The 13,283-nt window shown below is 39.7% G+C and overlaps 1 protein-coding gene across 1 annotated transcript in view; it reads right to left on the reverse strand.

Annotated features, from left to right (window-relative positions):
- SIPA1L1 (signal induced proliferation associated 1 like 1) overlaps nucleotides 1-13,283 on the reverse strand; it is a 368,372-nt gene that overhangs the window by 99,897 nt on the left and 255,192 nt on the right. The window contains exon 7 of the mRNA XM_044918349.1: nucleotides 9,444-9,632. Coding sequence (XP_044774284.1) covers nucleotides 9,444-9,632 — 189 coding nt within the window. The remainder of the gene's footprint in view (nucleotides 1-9,443; nucleotides 9,633-13,283) is intronic.

Consider the following 13,283-nt stretch of genomic DNA (forward strand, 5'->3'; position numbering starts at 1 on the left):
GTGGATGTACACACTGGAATATTACTCAGCCATCAAAAAGAATGGAATCTTGCCATTTGCAACAACATGAATGTATCCAGAGAATATTATGCTAAGTGAAAAAGGTCACAGAAAAACAAATACCATATGATCTCATTCATATGTGGAATTTAAGAAACAAAACAAACAAGCAAAGAAAAAAAAAAAGGGGATGGAGAGACAAACCAAGAAACATACTCCTAACTATAGAGAACAAACTGACAGCTACCAAAGGGGAAGTGGGTGGGGGGAGTAGGATTATGGAGATTAAACAGTACATTTATCATGATAAAAACAAAACAAAAAAAAGAAAAACAATTTTCTGGCAATTTATCCTCAATTCAACAATTTTCTCTTTTGCTCTAATGTTCTTAAACATATCTATTGAAATTTTAACTTTTGGCTATTTTATCCCATTCTAGAATTTCAATTGGATTGTCTTACAGAGGCAGTGTTCCCTGAACTCCATTTTTTATTTCTGCAGCCCTCATGAAATCAAGGCTGGTCTGTCCCTAACTTTTATTTGCAGCTTTATGTGGACTTAAGCCCCAAGCCTCTCATAAAACAGCAAATGTCTAAGGAAAAAAAGCACTGCATGATGCTAATTTTGATGAATACCATTTTCTCAGTTATTTCTTGTCTGGATCAAGTTTTTGGTGTTATGTCTCAGAACTCTTTACCAGGTTCCCAGGTCCCAAAGATTTTTTTCTATGTTACTATCAAAACTTTTATAGTTTTATATTTCAGTCAATGATCCATTTGAATAAATTTCTGCACAATGTGTGATGTTTAGGTCAAGATCATTAGTTTGTCTATGGATGTTTAATTGTCCCAGCACCTTTGTTTGAAAAACCTATCCTTCCTACATTGAACTGTTCTTACACCTTTGTTAAAAATCACTTGGATACTGGGGCACCTGGGTGGCTCAGTCAGTTAAGCGTCTGCCTTCGGCTCAGGTCATGATCCCAGGGTCCTGGCACCGAGCCCCGCATCAGGCTCCCTGCTCAGTGGGAAGTCTGCTTCTCCCTCTCCCTCTCCCAATTAAATAAATAAAATCTTTTAAAAAAAAATCACTGGGATATATGTGGGGATGGGTGCTATTTCTAGTTTCTCTCTCCTGTTCCACTGATCCATTAGTCTGTCCTCCCAATAATAAAACATAGTTTTGATTACTATTGTCACATAATAAGTCTTAAAATCAGGAAGAACGATTTCCCTCATGTCATTCTTCTTTTTCAAAACTATTTTAGCTATTATAGTTCCTTTGCCTTTCCATAGAAATTTCAGAATAATCTTGTCTATAATTACAAAATATCTTACTGGGATTTTGATATTGTGTTGACTGTGTATCAATTAGAGAACTGACATCATTCAGATATTGAGTCTTTCAATCCACAAACACGGTATGTCTCTCCATTTATTTAGGTCTTCTTTTATTTTTTTTTCATCAGTGTTTTACAGTTTTTAGTGCACAAGTCCTATACATGTTTTGTTAGATATATACCCAAGCATTCATTTTTTATCGTGGGACTGTAACGGTATTGTAATTTTAGGTTCCACACATTCATTAAAAGAAATCAAATTGAGAACTACACCAAAGTAAAAAGCTTTTGTCCAATGAAGGAAACCATCAACAAAAGGAAAAGGCAACCTAGTGAACAGAAGATATTTGCAAATAATATATCTGATAAGGGGTTAATATCCAAAATATATTAAAAAATGTATAGAACTCAACACCAAAGAAAAAGTAACCCCAAACAAGTAATCCAATTAAAATGGGCAGAGAACCCAAATAGACATTTTTCCAAAGAAGACATACAGGTGGCCAAGAGACACATGAAAAGATGCTCAACATGATTAATCATCAGGGAAATGCAAATCAAAGCCATAATGAAATATTACCTCAGAATGGCTAAACTCAAAACCACAAGAAATAACACATGTTGATGAGGATGTGGAGAAAAGGGAACCCTTGTGCACTACTGATGGGAATGCAAATTGGGGCAGCCCCTGTGGAAAACAGAATGGAGGTTCCTCAAAAAAATTAAAAATGGAAATACCATATGATCCAGTAATTCCACTACTGTGCATTTACCCAAAGAAAATGAAAACACTAATTCAAAAAGATAAATGAACCCCTATGATTATTACAGCATTATTTCCAATAGCCAAGATATGGAAGCAACCTAAGTGTCCTTTAATAGATGAATGGATAAAGAAGAGGTGGTACATATATACAACAGGATATTACTCAGACATAAAAAGGAATGACGTCTTGTCATTTTCAACTACATGGATGGACCTAGAGGGTATCGTGCAAGGTGAAATAAGTCAGAGAAAGACAAATACCATATGATTTTTTTTATATGTGGAATCTAAAACAAACCAATAAACAAAGCAGAAACAGACGCAAAAATACAGAGAACAAACTGGTGGTTGTTGGGGGTGGGGGTGGGAAAGACAAAATGGGTGAAGGGGAGTAGGAGATACCGGCTTCTAGTTACGAAGTGAGTAAGTCATGGGATGAGCACAGCATAGGGAGTAGAATTAATGGTACTGTAACAGCACTGTAGGGACAGATGGCAGCTACACTTGTGGTGAGCACGGCATAATGTATAGACTCAAATCACTGAGCTGCACACCTGAAACTAATGTAACATTGTGTGTCAGCTATACTTCCATTAAAAGAAAGAACAAAGATATCAAATTAATCTCTGTGAGTTGATGCTGAATCCTACAACCTTGCTGAACACACCGCTGTAGTTCTAGGAAGTTTTTGTAGATCCCTTGGGGTTTTGTACATGGACTATCACGTCACCTGAAACAGAGACAGTTTTATTTTTTCCTTTATCTAACATCTTTTATTTCTTTTTCTTGCCTTATTGTGATTAGAACTTCCAGTATCATGCTGAATAGCAATGGTGACTGTAACGCCTTGCTTTTTTTTTTTTTTTTTTAATCTCCTTGCTTCTTAACCCTAAATCTTTCATCAGTAAGTAAGATATAAGGTATAGATGTTTTGTAGATGTTTTTCATTAAGTTGAGCAAGTTCCTCCCTACTTCCGTTTTTATCATGAATGACCACTGGGTTGTTCCTCAAATCCCACAATCCTTAGCCAATCTGCCTCCTTCTCTCCACCTTGCAAATTTTATGCTGGCTTTATATACAGTGTACAAGGTTTTTAGCTGTACTTAGGAAGAATTGGCTAAAAACAGATCTACCCCGTATTTCTAGAAGCAAAAGTACAAACTTACTTTTAAAAACTATTTTGTCCAGTGTTCCTGGTTATTCTCATTGGGTGGGCTGGTCTGCAGCAAACTATCCTGTCATTACTGGACATGAAGACCTTGTTCATTTTTTAAAATCCTCATGATTCACACTGATAGCATTTACTTTGACTTGTTCTTCATAAACATGACAACTTTCTTAACCACTTCTTAAAGACTCATCACTATACTGTCCCCTAAAACGAATGTCAAAGAGACTAGAAAAATGCAGTGTAGTGGGCAAAAAAATTCTAATTAGAAAAGTTGTCCTCGTTGGAAATTACTAACAAAAATAAAATCACTTTTTAAAAATGACATGGATACTGGGTAGGAACGTTATTTTTAAAATCTGAGATGCTGTCAAATTATTTTTATTTGTGCACATATTCTAAGCTATTTTTATTTTAGCATAACATAAAAAATTCTATACAAACATACAATAATCTCTGATGTTGTGAAAAATTTCTCACAAAAATAAAAAGCTTCATATTGGGTATTAAATTGATAATAAATGTACCTGGTTTTGACTTGACATTAAGACAGATTTCTATTACATAGAAAAAGGCTCTTCATTGCAGCATTGTTTGTAATAGGAAAAGATGGGAATCAATCCAAATGTCCATCAATAGGGAAACTGATAAATTATAGTACAGCAACACAACAGAATATTATGCAGCCATAAAAACAGGAAAGCTTTCTATATTGACATAGTAAGATCTCCAAAATACATTACTCAGTGAAAAGAGAAAATGTCCACAGCATGCTATATTCTGTATAAGGAAGAAATAAGACTCTATATGCATATATGAAGACATCTGTATAAAGAAAAACAATATATAAGAAACTAGTAAAAGTGGTTATGTAGGAAGAGAGAGGGGAGGAGATAGAACAGAGTAGGAATGGGATCCCTCGAAGTAAACATAATTAATTTTGATTTCTGCACCATTTGAAGATCTTAGCTAGTTAAGTCCCATAGGAAAGAAACTAGATTTTTGTTCTAAAGCTGAATTGAAAACACAATCTACAATTTAAAGTCAAGACTGAAATATCTGCACTCCATTACTCTTTTTGGACTGTGAACCAAAGCATCCTCACTGCATGTCTTTGCCATGCTCAAATCCACCACTGCAAACTGCAGTCCCACCACAGCCAAACGTCTTCCAGACGTCACCGCTATCAGCTGTCTTACCACTAGAAAGGGCTCCAACCTGTCATCCAGCCCAGCCTCAACCAGGCAAAAGAGCACGGATGAGCCAGGGCACAGTAATCATTACTTGTGAAGAGACAAGATAAAGCTACCAATGTCACTGCCTTCTTCCCTCACCTGAGGACTGTCACGTGTATTTCCCTCCTGATAACATACATACAGATCCACGAGCTGTCTAGAACCAATGTGGTGGTCATCTGAACTTTAAGTGGGCATTAGCTGTATCAATATCAAAAGAAGAATAAAATTTCAGGAATGGTACTTGTTCTGCCAAAGCTTCATTCGTATAAAATGGGTTTTGGGAAAAATGTTTTCCTTATGGTTCATTCTTTAAATCTAGCTGCCTGAATCAAAGAAGAAAGTGGCTGGTCAAACTCATTTATCCTCAATAAAATAAGGCAACATGGCAATGAACAGGCTAAGTCAGCAGAGAATTTCATCCACATCCTTAATCAAAAAACCAGTGCTATTCATTATCAAATAACATTGCTTCTTTCCTTAACATTTATTCTTGAAATAAATATTGCAGACCTAATTAGATATGATCGTTTTCCCCTTTAACTTCAATAACTTGAAGGGTTAAGTTTTTAAGGAATAGAAAGCCCAATAAATATTTTCATTTCTTCGCATTTTTAATAATTATCTAGAAGAACAGTGGAGATACTCATGTAGGTAAAACCACGACCGTGTACATGAAACTTGACATTTCCTAATGAAAACAGGACTACCAATTTTCTCGACTGCAAACTGGCAACTGTACTTTAATATGTTCTACTTAAAACTGGGCACCCAAGCCAGCAGCAGTAATGCTTGGAGCCGAGTTTCCAGTTTCTTCTCCCGCTCATGTGAGGGAGAGGGGGATGGGGTGTTCAGTGCCTCGTGTAAGAGTGCAGGCTCTGGAATCTGAATGCTTGGATTCAAGGCCCGCCTCCACCAGACCCTAATTGTGAATGGTGGGGTCTTTCGGCCTCTTTGTGCCTCAGTGTTCTTGTCCATAAAGCAAGAACAATGACAGCACTGACATCAAAGGATTCTGAGGACTAATTAAAATAATTCATGTAAATTGCTTCACAGGGTGCCTGGCTTGGTCACTGCTCAATAAAAAACACCTATGTTTGTTACTCTCTTACATGTGTCTCACACGCCTGCCATAACCACACTCTGCCTTCATCCCTCTGTGCTTGGCTCTTCCTGTTCTGAGTCTCGACCACCGCCCTGCTGGGTCTCGGGCCCGAGGATATCCTCCTCCCTTCCATGGCCCATCTTGGGAATGGGCCTAACCAGTCATGACTTGGCCCTGTTGCCTGCACCTCCATCGCTCTTTGTTTGCAATTCTCTCATTATATTCATTATATTAAAGCTGACTTTCATTATAGTAATTTATGACCTTGTCTCCTTCATGGGCAAGGACTGTGTCTTATACTAGCCTATTTATTCTCCATAGTATTTAACAATCCACAAAGAGTGGTTCTCAATAAGCACTTATTAGATTTGAAACAGTTGTGCTTACTTATGACCGTGAACATAACGTATCACACAGCCTGTACGAGCAGCTCTCTTGGGAGGCTCACAAAGGTTAAATGAGATAGTGCATGCATATAATAATAGCTTCTAACAAGCTATTATTTTATCGTTATCAACCACAGCTAACAGTTCTTCGGTACGCACCATGTGGCCGGCATGGTGGCTTTTCATTCCCCTTGCACAGAGTAGATGAGATAAAGGTGTTTTTTAAATGACTGATGAAGAAAATGGCTTTGACATGGCAAATTTAAAAGTAATTATTATTAAATTTATATTATTAAAAAGTTGGGTTGAATAGATCATGAAATTCCTGGTACTTTACAGCATAGTTTTGCGTATCTAAATAATTCAAGACATGCAGAAGTATAAAAACTTGCAAATCGTAAAAACAAAGGGCAGTATTCTGCAAATGCGTGTACCCAGTGTTCAGGACTAGTAAGGGAAAACAACACTGAGAACTTCTTGAAGTCTCAATCTTCTCAACCATAAAACAGGCCAATGATCAGAAGCCCTGTGCAGGGCACTCTAAGGAGTAAATCAGGACATGTGGTAAAATGCTTACAGCAATGCAATAAGTAAACATACATGCTGATCTAATTTGTTTTTATCAGAAATGATGCTCTCAATTATTGAGTAAGTGAAGATCTAGGACCAAGATGGATAAACTAAATCCAGAGTTGATCCCAAGTTTCTGAATCACAGTCTGTTCTAAATTCTTGACAGTGTGAAATCACTGGTAGGGTATTGCCCTATGTAGGAGGATGGAAATGGACATCAATGAATAGTGAGAGGCCCAGAAAGGCAGCAGGAAGGAAAATGTGAAAGCCTGGATAAGCCACATATACAACATGGATTAGCATATACTCGTTTTCTAAAACGTCAAGAATTAAAATGCCTACCTTCAGTTCCTGCAAACATATCAGTCTAATCAAATGAAAAACACATTTTTATGAAATGCTTTTATATATTAGATATAATTTTAATTTGTTCTTCTATTCATTTCAGCTTTTAAAAGTGGTAAAATGAAAAAATAAAGCACCAGAGATCTGAAAGGCAAAATGTCACAATGAAGCAAGCAAATAGTGTTTTCTTTTCCCCCCGCCAAGCATAATCATACAAGCTGTTTAAAGGAAAAAAGATACTAAAGGAATTGTTTAAATAAAACTTAAGGAGAGATCTAGAAGTCCTTTTCAGTGAGTCTAGTTTCCCGATATCATTCTATGAATCTTTTTAAATATAAGAATGTACAAAGCATGAAATTATGGATGGAAACAAAAAATGCTTTGCAATGATTCAAATGCGTAACCTACTGCACTTATATGCATTTCTTTTTAAAAATCTGTATGAAAGGCATGAAAATAATTTTTCTCAAAATGATTCCAAGGCATTAATGAGATTTCCTACCAAAAAAATGACTCCCCAGACTAAACACTCAAGTATGCGTGTCATCTGCTTTTTATCAGCACAATCCTGGCTTTGAATGCTATGGAGATATAAATGAAAAGACAGAGGCCAAGGGAGCAGGGGGGGGTGGTGCCCCTTAGTCCAGATTTAGAGCTGCATATAGAAAATAGCAGGCTTTAAACTTTTAGGTTCTACTGCCTAGTAAAATTTCCAAAATAAAACCGGGAAGACTACCCTAGGTTGCCAAATTTTAATTTCTCAGAGGAAAGGCATTAAAGAAAATAACTAACACATATTATCATCAATAATTTATGAAGGAAAGGATATTTTAATACCCCCTAAGAATAAGAGGCCCATAATTTTAGAATGGGCAGTTCTGTGAATTAAATAAATTTAGCTTTAAGTTAAACTCACTATATAGTGTTCTTATCTTTTCTACGTTGATGGGACCAGAAAGTGTTCATCACTAAGAGAGGGCATAAAATGGGCCAGAGACCACACAAGATGTCTTTAATTAGGGCACCCAGTTTTTAGCGAATATGGGTACAACAAAGGGAAAAATGGCAAAAAATACCTCCCTTCTATAAAAAAACTTGTTCCAATGTAGGATTTAGAATGTTCAATTTGTGATTACATTATCAGTGTCTAAATATAATTCTCCTTGAAAAGCACAGTAACTGAAAAGGCTGAATCCATAAAGTTGAACCTAATCCTCATTTTTCTATTCCTCCTCTGTTAGATTGAATGTTCAGAACATTTACTGGAAAACAGCCCCCAAACAGTTAAGCATCAGCGGTCTTCTGAAGCATTCCAAGTGTGCCCAATTTGCATGTTATAAACATGGACAAGCAGAGCCTCCTTGAAATCTATGTACAGAACAGACATCAGCTGGGCTCTCTGACAAGTAAAATGAATGGACAGAGAGAGCAATGATTAGAGAAGTTGTGTCCAGCCACTGGTTCCTAATATATCCCTACTGGCTGAATGAAAAGAATATACCTTAAAATGGATTTTTTTTAGAAACTCCTATTCATTTTAATAATGTCTGAATTTTTTGTTAATTAAGGAGATGCCATCGAAATTTGTTCATAAAATGGCATTCAGTAAGTGGAACAATTTTATGTTTGGAGGAATTTTTTTTAATGCAATAGTAAAGCTATTATTAGTCATACTGACAGGATGTAATATGGCTGAAATGTTCAAAGATGTTCAAAGAGAGAGTCAGAGTATATAAATACAGCATCTAACACAACTAGCCCAGATGCTCAAATTATTCCAAGCAGAATGTGGGCATATCCCCGTTTAGTGGATTTTCCAGAGTATAACTTTTCATCCTCTACCCTTATGCTGTTTCTGTATGGATTATCCTATCAACCATCTGCATCTTGACCAAAGGGCCACACATTAAGGTATAGGAAGTATGGAAGTGAGAAAATCTTGAGAATTCTCCTTTTGTGACTAATTAGGACACAAATTTTTAAAATTTTGTATTTAGAAATCTTGGCTAGAATACATCTCTGGTGGTATAAATAGACTTTTCAAAACTGAAGCGTTTAATAACAGCGTGGGATAGTGGCTAATTAACTGTGTGAACCTGGGCTTACTACTCAATCTCCCTGTGCCTCAGGGTCCTTCACCTCTAAAATGGGGATAATGATGGTGCCATCCTCACAGGGTTGGGAGAGTAAAAGGGGTAACATATATAAGGCACTTAAAACAGAGCCTCTTATTGCTACTACCTATTCCTAGAGTACCTGAAAAATTCACTGCATTTATGGAAGATTTTATACTGAAAGAGCTGAACACAGTTTAAGAACCGTATCTACCAATTCAGACATAGAAAATTTCATCAGATGAGAAACGTTCAGAGAGTTAAGAAGAAAATGAGTAAGTGCAAAAAGACCACACTGAGATAAATGGTATCAGTTTTCCCTGTCCAAAAAGAAGTATCAAGGTCTGTATTCTGGAAACCTAGCAGTTAATCTGAGCAGCAAGAATATATTCCACCAGAAGCCAAACTCACCCCTTGTTCATCCAGTTTCATGAGTTGCTCTGTGACCTTTGGAGTGTTGAAGGCCAACCTCAAGCACTGGACGTTGAGCTCAGGAATCACATGCTCCAGCACTTCCTTCAGGGGCAATCCTCTGGCGGTCGAGTGCTTTGCCGTTGAGGGAATGGCATCCTCCAGGACTGAGCCTCTCAGTGTCATGAGCTGAAAGACAGACATGTGCTCGGCTGAGGGCTCTCTCGGTGTGGGAGAGGCGTAAATACATCGAACGCATTGACGGCCTAGGTTAAGGTGCTGCTGAGGAGCAGGGAACGACTTCTGAAGGGGAAGCCGGTGAGGGAGAAAGAATGGAGTGATAGAAGAACTCTGTAACGAAAAGAGGCCAACGCTTCCAAGACCCAGGCAAGTCCAAAGGAACTCATCATCAAGCCTTCCAGGGACACCGACTTAAAAATCAAATAAGGCCATTTCCTTAAAGAGCTCAGAAAGAATCAGGGTCTATATGGCTGTAACATGCCACTAACCAAATTAAGAAGGAGATATCCCAGAGAAATATCTGAAGGATTTAGACGTTATACCTTTTTATTTTACATTATTTTATTACACAGTTATTTTACATCAATTATTTTATTACAAAATTTTATTACATTATTGTTACAAAAGGTAAGGGGAAGGATAAAGTTTTAAATTTCATAACATACTGCTGACAAGCATAAACTCCTTATATCCCCACATGCAATGACGATAAGACCATGACTGTACTTAGTACAGTAGCAGAGTCAACAGCACTGGAAGTCACTTTGGATTTCCGCTTCTTAAAACGCTTTCCATTATTATGAAATACAAACATAACCAAAAAAATTTCTCTATGTAATGATGATTTGTTGGGAGTAAATATGAAGCCTAGAGCAGTCTTAATTCCTAAAACGTGTCATGCGGCAAAGCTGTTAATATAATGTAAACATTGATGATGACCTAAGAAAAAACCCCGGCACCGAACACCCTCCCACGAAGCCGGCAGGTCATGAGGCACCGAACTGCAGCAGGTGTGGTGAGAGCGGACAGAGGACGGCGTGCGTGTGGATGGCCAGGTGTGCTGTGCAGGCGGGTGAGAGGGAAGAACCACAGCCGCAATTCGGAAGGCTGTATTTGCTAAAAGTGTCACAAGTTCGGGTCCTAAGAGGGTCCAAGAGCAGAAGCTGGGGCGTTGTGGCTCAGTGCACTAGAAAAGGCCCTCATGGAAGCGTGGCACTAAAAAGGGGCCATGAAGTCGGGGCGGGGGGGGGGGGGGGCGAGAATTCTGTAAAAGCTCTTGTCAGAGCAAAGGTATGAAGGTACGGAGATAAGGAAGAACCAGATGTGGGGCGGCAAGAGCCACTGCTATGGCGAAGCCGGATCTGAGGAGAGCGCGGGAGGGCGGCTAGGGGAGCCGGCAGGTGGGGGGTGGGGGGTGGAGGGTGGAGGGTGGGGGAGCCCGCAGGTGGGGGGTGGGGGAGCCCACAGGTGGGGGCCTGGGGGAGCCGGCAGGTGGGGGCGGGGGACACGCAGGAGTGCGTACCTGAGAGGTGTGCACCCGGTCAGGCTCCAGCAGGCAGCCTCAGACCTTGTTTGAACACGGAAGAAGATGTGTATCTAAAGTGAACGGCAGGAGGAAGAAGCCGTAGGCAGACAATACAGTTGGAAGGAAGCTATAAGAGTCTCGGAAATCAGGCAAAGGGGGCATGATAAACGGTTAGCAGGGAAATGGAAACCAAAGGAACAATCACCAGGGAAGTCAAATCTCTAAAGTTTGCCAACTGATGGGGAAGAGAGAGGAGGGTAGGAAAAGCAAAATTTACCAGCGTCTTGCTCTCAATACAAGAACAAGGTACTATTCATTTAATTAATATCTTTCATTTATAAATAATTTGTTTTCAAATAACACTTGTGTAAAAAACATCATTTTTCCTATGATTTAATACCGAATTTGACCGAAATGGTTTCTGGGCCCTTCTTTTGTGTTTTAAATCATGGGAAACTGCTGGACAAGCACGGTACTGTGCTCCGCCTTCCGTGAGATAACCTGAGCCCGGAGACAGGAAGCTATAGAGGCTGGAAGTCCGTTCCGACGAGAATCCAAGACCGGGAATGCTAAACCTGTACCACAGAAAGACAGCAGCTCACCTCAAGGAAGCCAAAGCAGAGGAGAAAAAGAAGGACTCATTTTTCTATCTGGATCACTAGCATTGCTGATATTGATTGTTAATGATCCAGAAACAAGACAAGAATCCTTATAAGTCCCTGTGCACCTTTGCTTGAAAACACTCACATGCTGTAAGGTTTTGTTCATAAACTGTCAGGCTTACATACATGTTTATGTTTTTCTGTTTATGTTGTGCACTGATGAATCCTACTGAAATGAAAGAGGAAAGAGTGAAGTGCCTGTCGGACACGGATGGACATCCAGAGATGTTTCTCTCGAAGGACTTCTGTTAGTTAATTTTTGTGAAAAGCCTCATTAAGATATTACAGTTAAACCACATTTAAGGGTGACTTTGATTGGAAAGGAGAAAGTTACATGAAAGCTAGGGACACTTCATTACATACACATTACAGAGGAGAGGAAGGGAGAGCACGACTTGCGATTCTAGGCATTAGACATGTAGTCACGAACCACTCAGACCAACAGTCCCTACCCTCATGGGGCTTAAATTCTAGTGGGGGAGACAGAAAACAAAATAAAAAGTACAGCATGTGAGGCAGTATTAAGTGTTCAAGAAAAAAATAAAGCCTAGCGTTAGACATGAAATGGGATGTGTGGGAATAGAAATTTTAGATCCGTGGCCAAGGAAGGCCCGTGTGATTTATGCATAAAGGTCAGAAGGAAATGAGAGAGCTCCAGGCAGGAGGATGCCAGGGGAGGAATATGGCAGGACAGAGATATAGGGAGTAGCCAAGCCCTGAGGCAGAGGCGTCCTCGAGGTGGCCCTGAGGGGAAGGAAGCCAGAGTGGATGGTCTCCTAAATTAGCAAGGACACTGACAGGTTTTTACCCAGGAGATGGGTAACCATTAAAGGATTTTGCACTGAGGAATGACAGATCTGGATTACATTTCTAAAGGATTCCTGCAGGGCTTAAGGGCAGAGCAGGAAGAAGGGTTCTCCGAGAAAGATGATGGTGGCTTGGCCTAGGCTGAGGTGGTGGGATGAAGGAAGGGGTTGAATTCTGGGCATATTTTGAAGACAGAGTCAGCAAGTTTTGCTGACAGACCAGACTGGGGTTTAGGAGGCTAGGAGGAGAGAGGAGCCGGGAGTGACTTTAAGTTTCTGGCCTAAACAACTTCAGTAACCCAATTGTCAGTTAAACATTAATTTGAACATAAACGTTAGTGATGATGGTGTCTTGAACCATGAACAACATGTGACTTGGATGTTCCAGTCAAAGGCTAAGGTAACAGACCCAAGGGACCATCAGATGGGCTGGCAGGAAAAGGACCCAACGGTCAGACCAGAGGAGTGTTGGGGGAGGGGGTTGCAGGTTGAACACTGGGCCCAGGTAGCAAGGGATGAAAGGATAGAGGTGGAAAAGGCAGAGCCACCAGCCATGGCGGAGGGATCACGGTCACTCAGGACAGCAGTTAACGCTAGACAGGAGAGAGGCTGGAACCAGACAGGAAAGAGCCAAAAAGCAAGCTGGAGGGTATGTAAACCAGTTGATGAGGGAGCAGAAGGCTGGCTGAAGACAAAGCACAAGCTGACAGCCTGCAACCTCCCCCCACTCCTGGGTGGGAACAAGTGTGACATTCTTCCAGGAATCTCCCAACTATCTTAATGTTAATGCCTTGCTACAGGGGGAAAAACCACCTTAACTTGACAA

This window comes from Neomonachus schauinslandi, chromosome 9 (assembly GCF_002201575.2).
Source record: "Neomonachus schauinslandi chromosome 9, ASM220157v2, whole genome shotgun sequence".
NCBI classification, from domain to species: domain Eukaryota; kingdom Metazoa; phylum Chordata; class Mammalia; order Carnivora; family Phocidae; genus Neomonachus; species Neomonachus schauinslandi.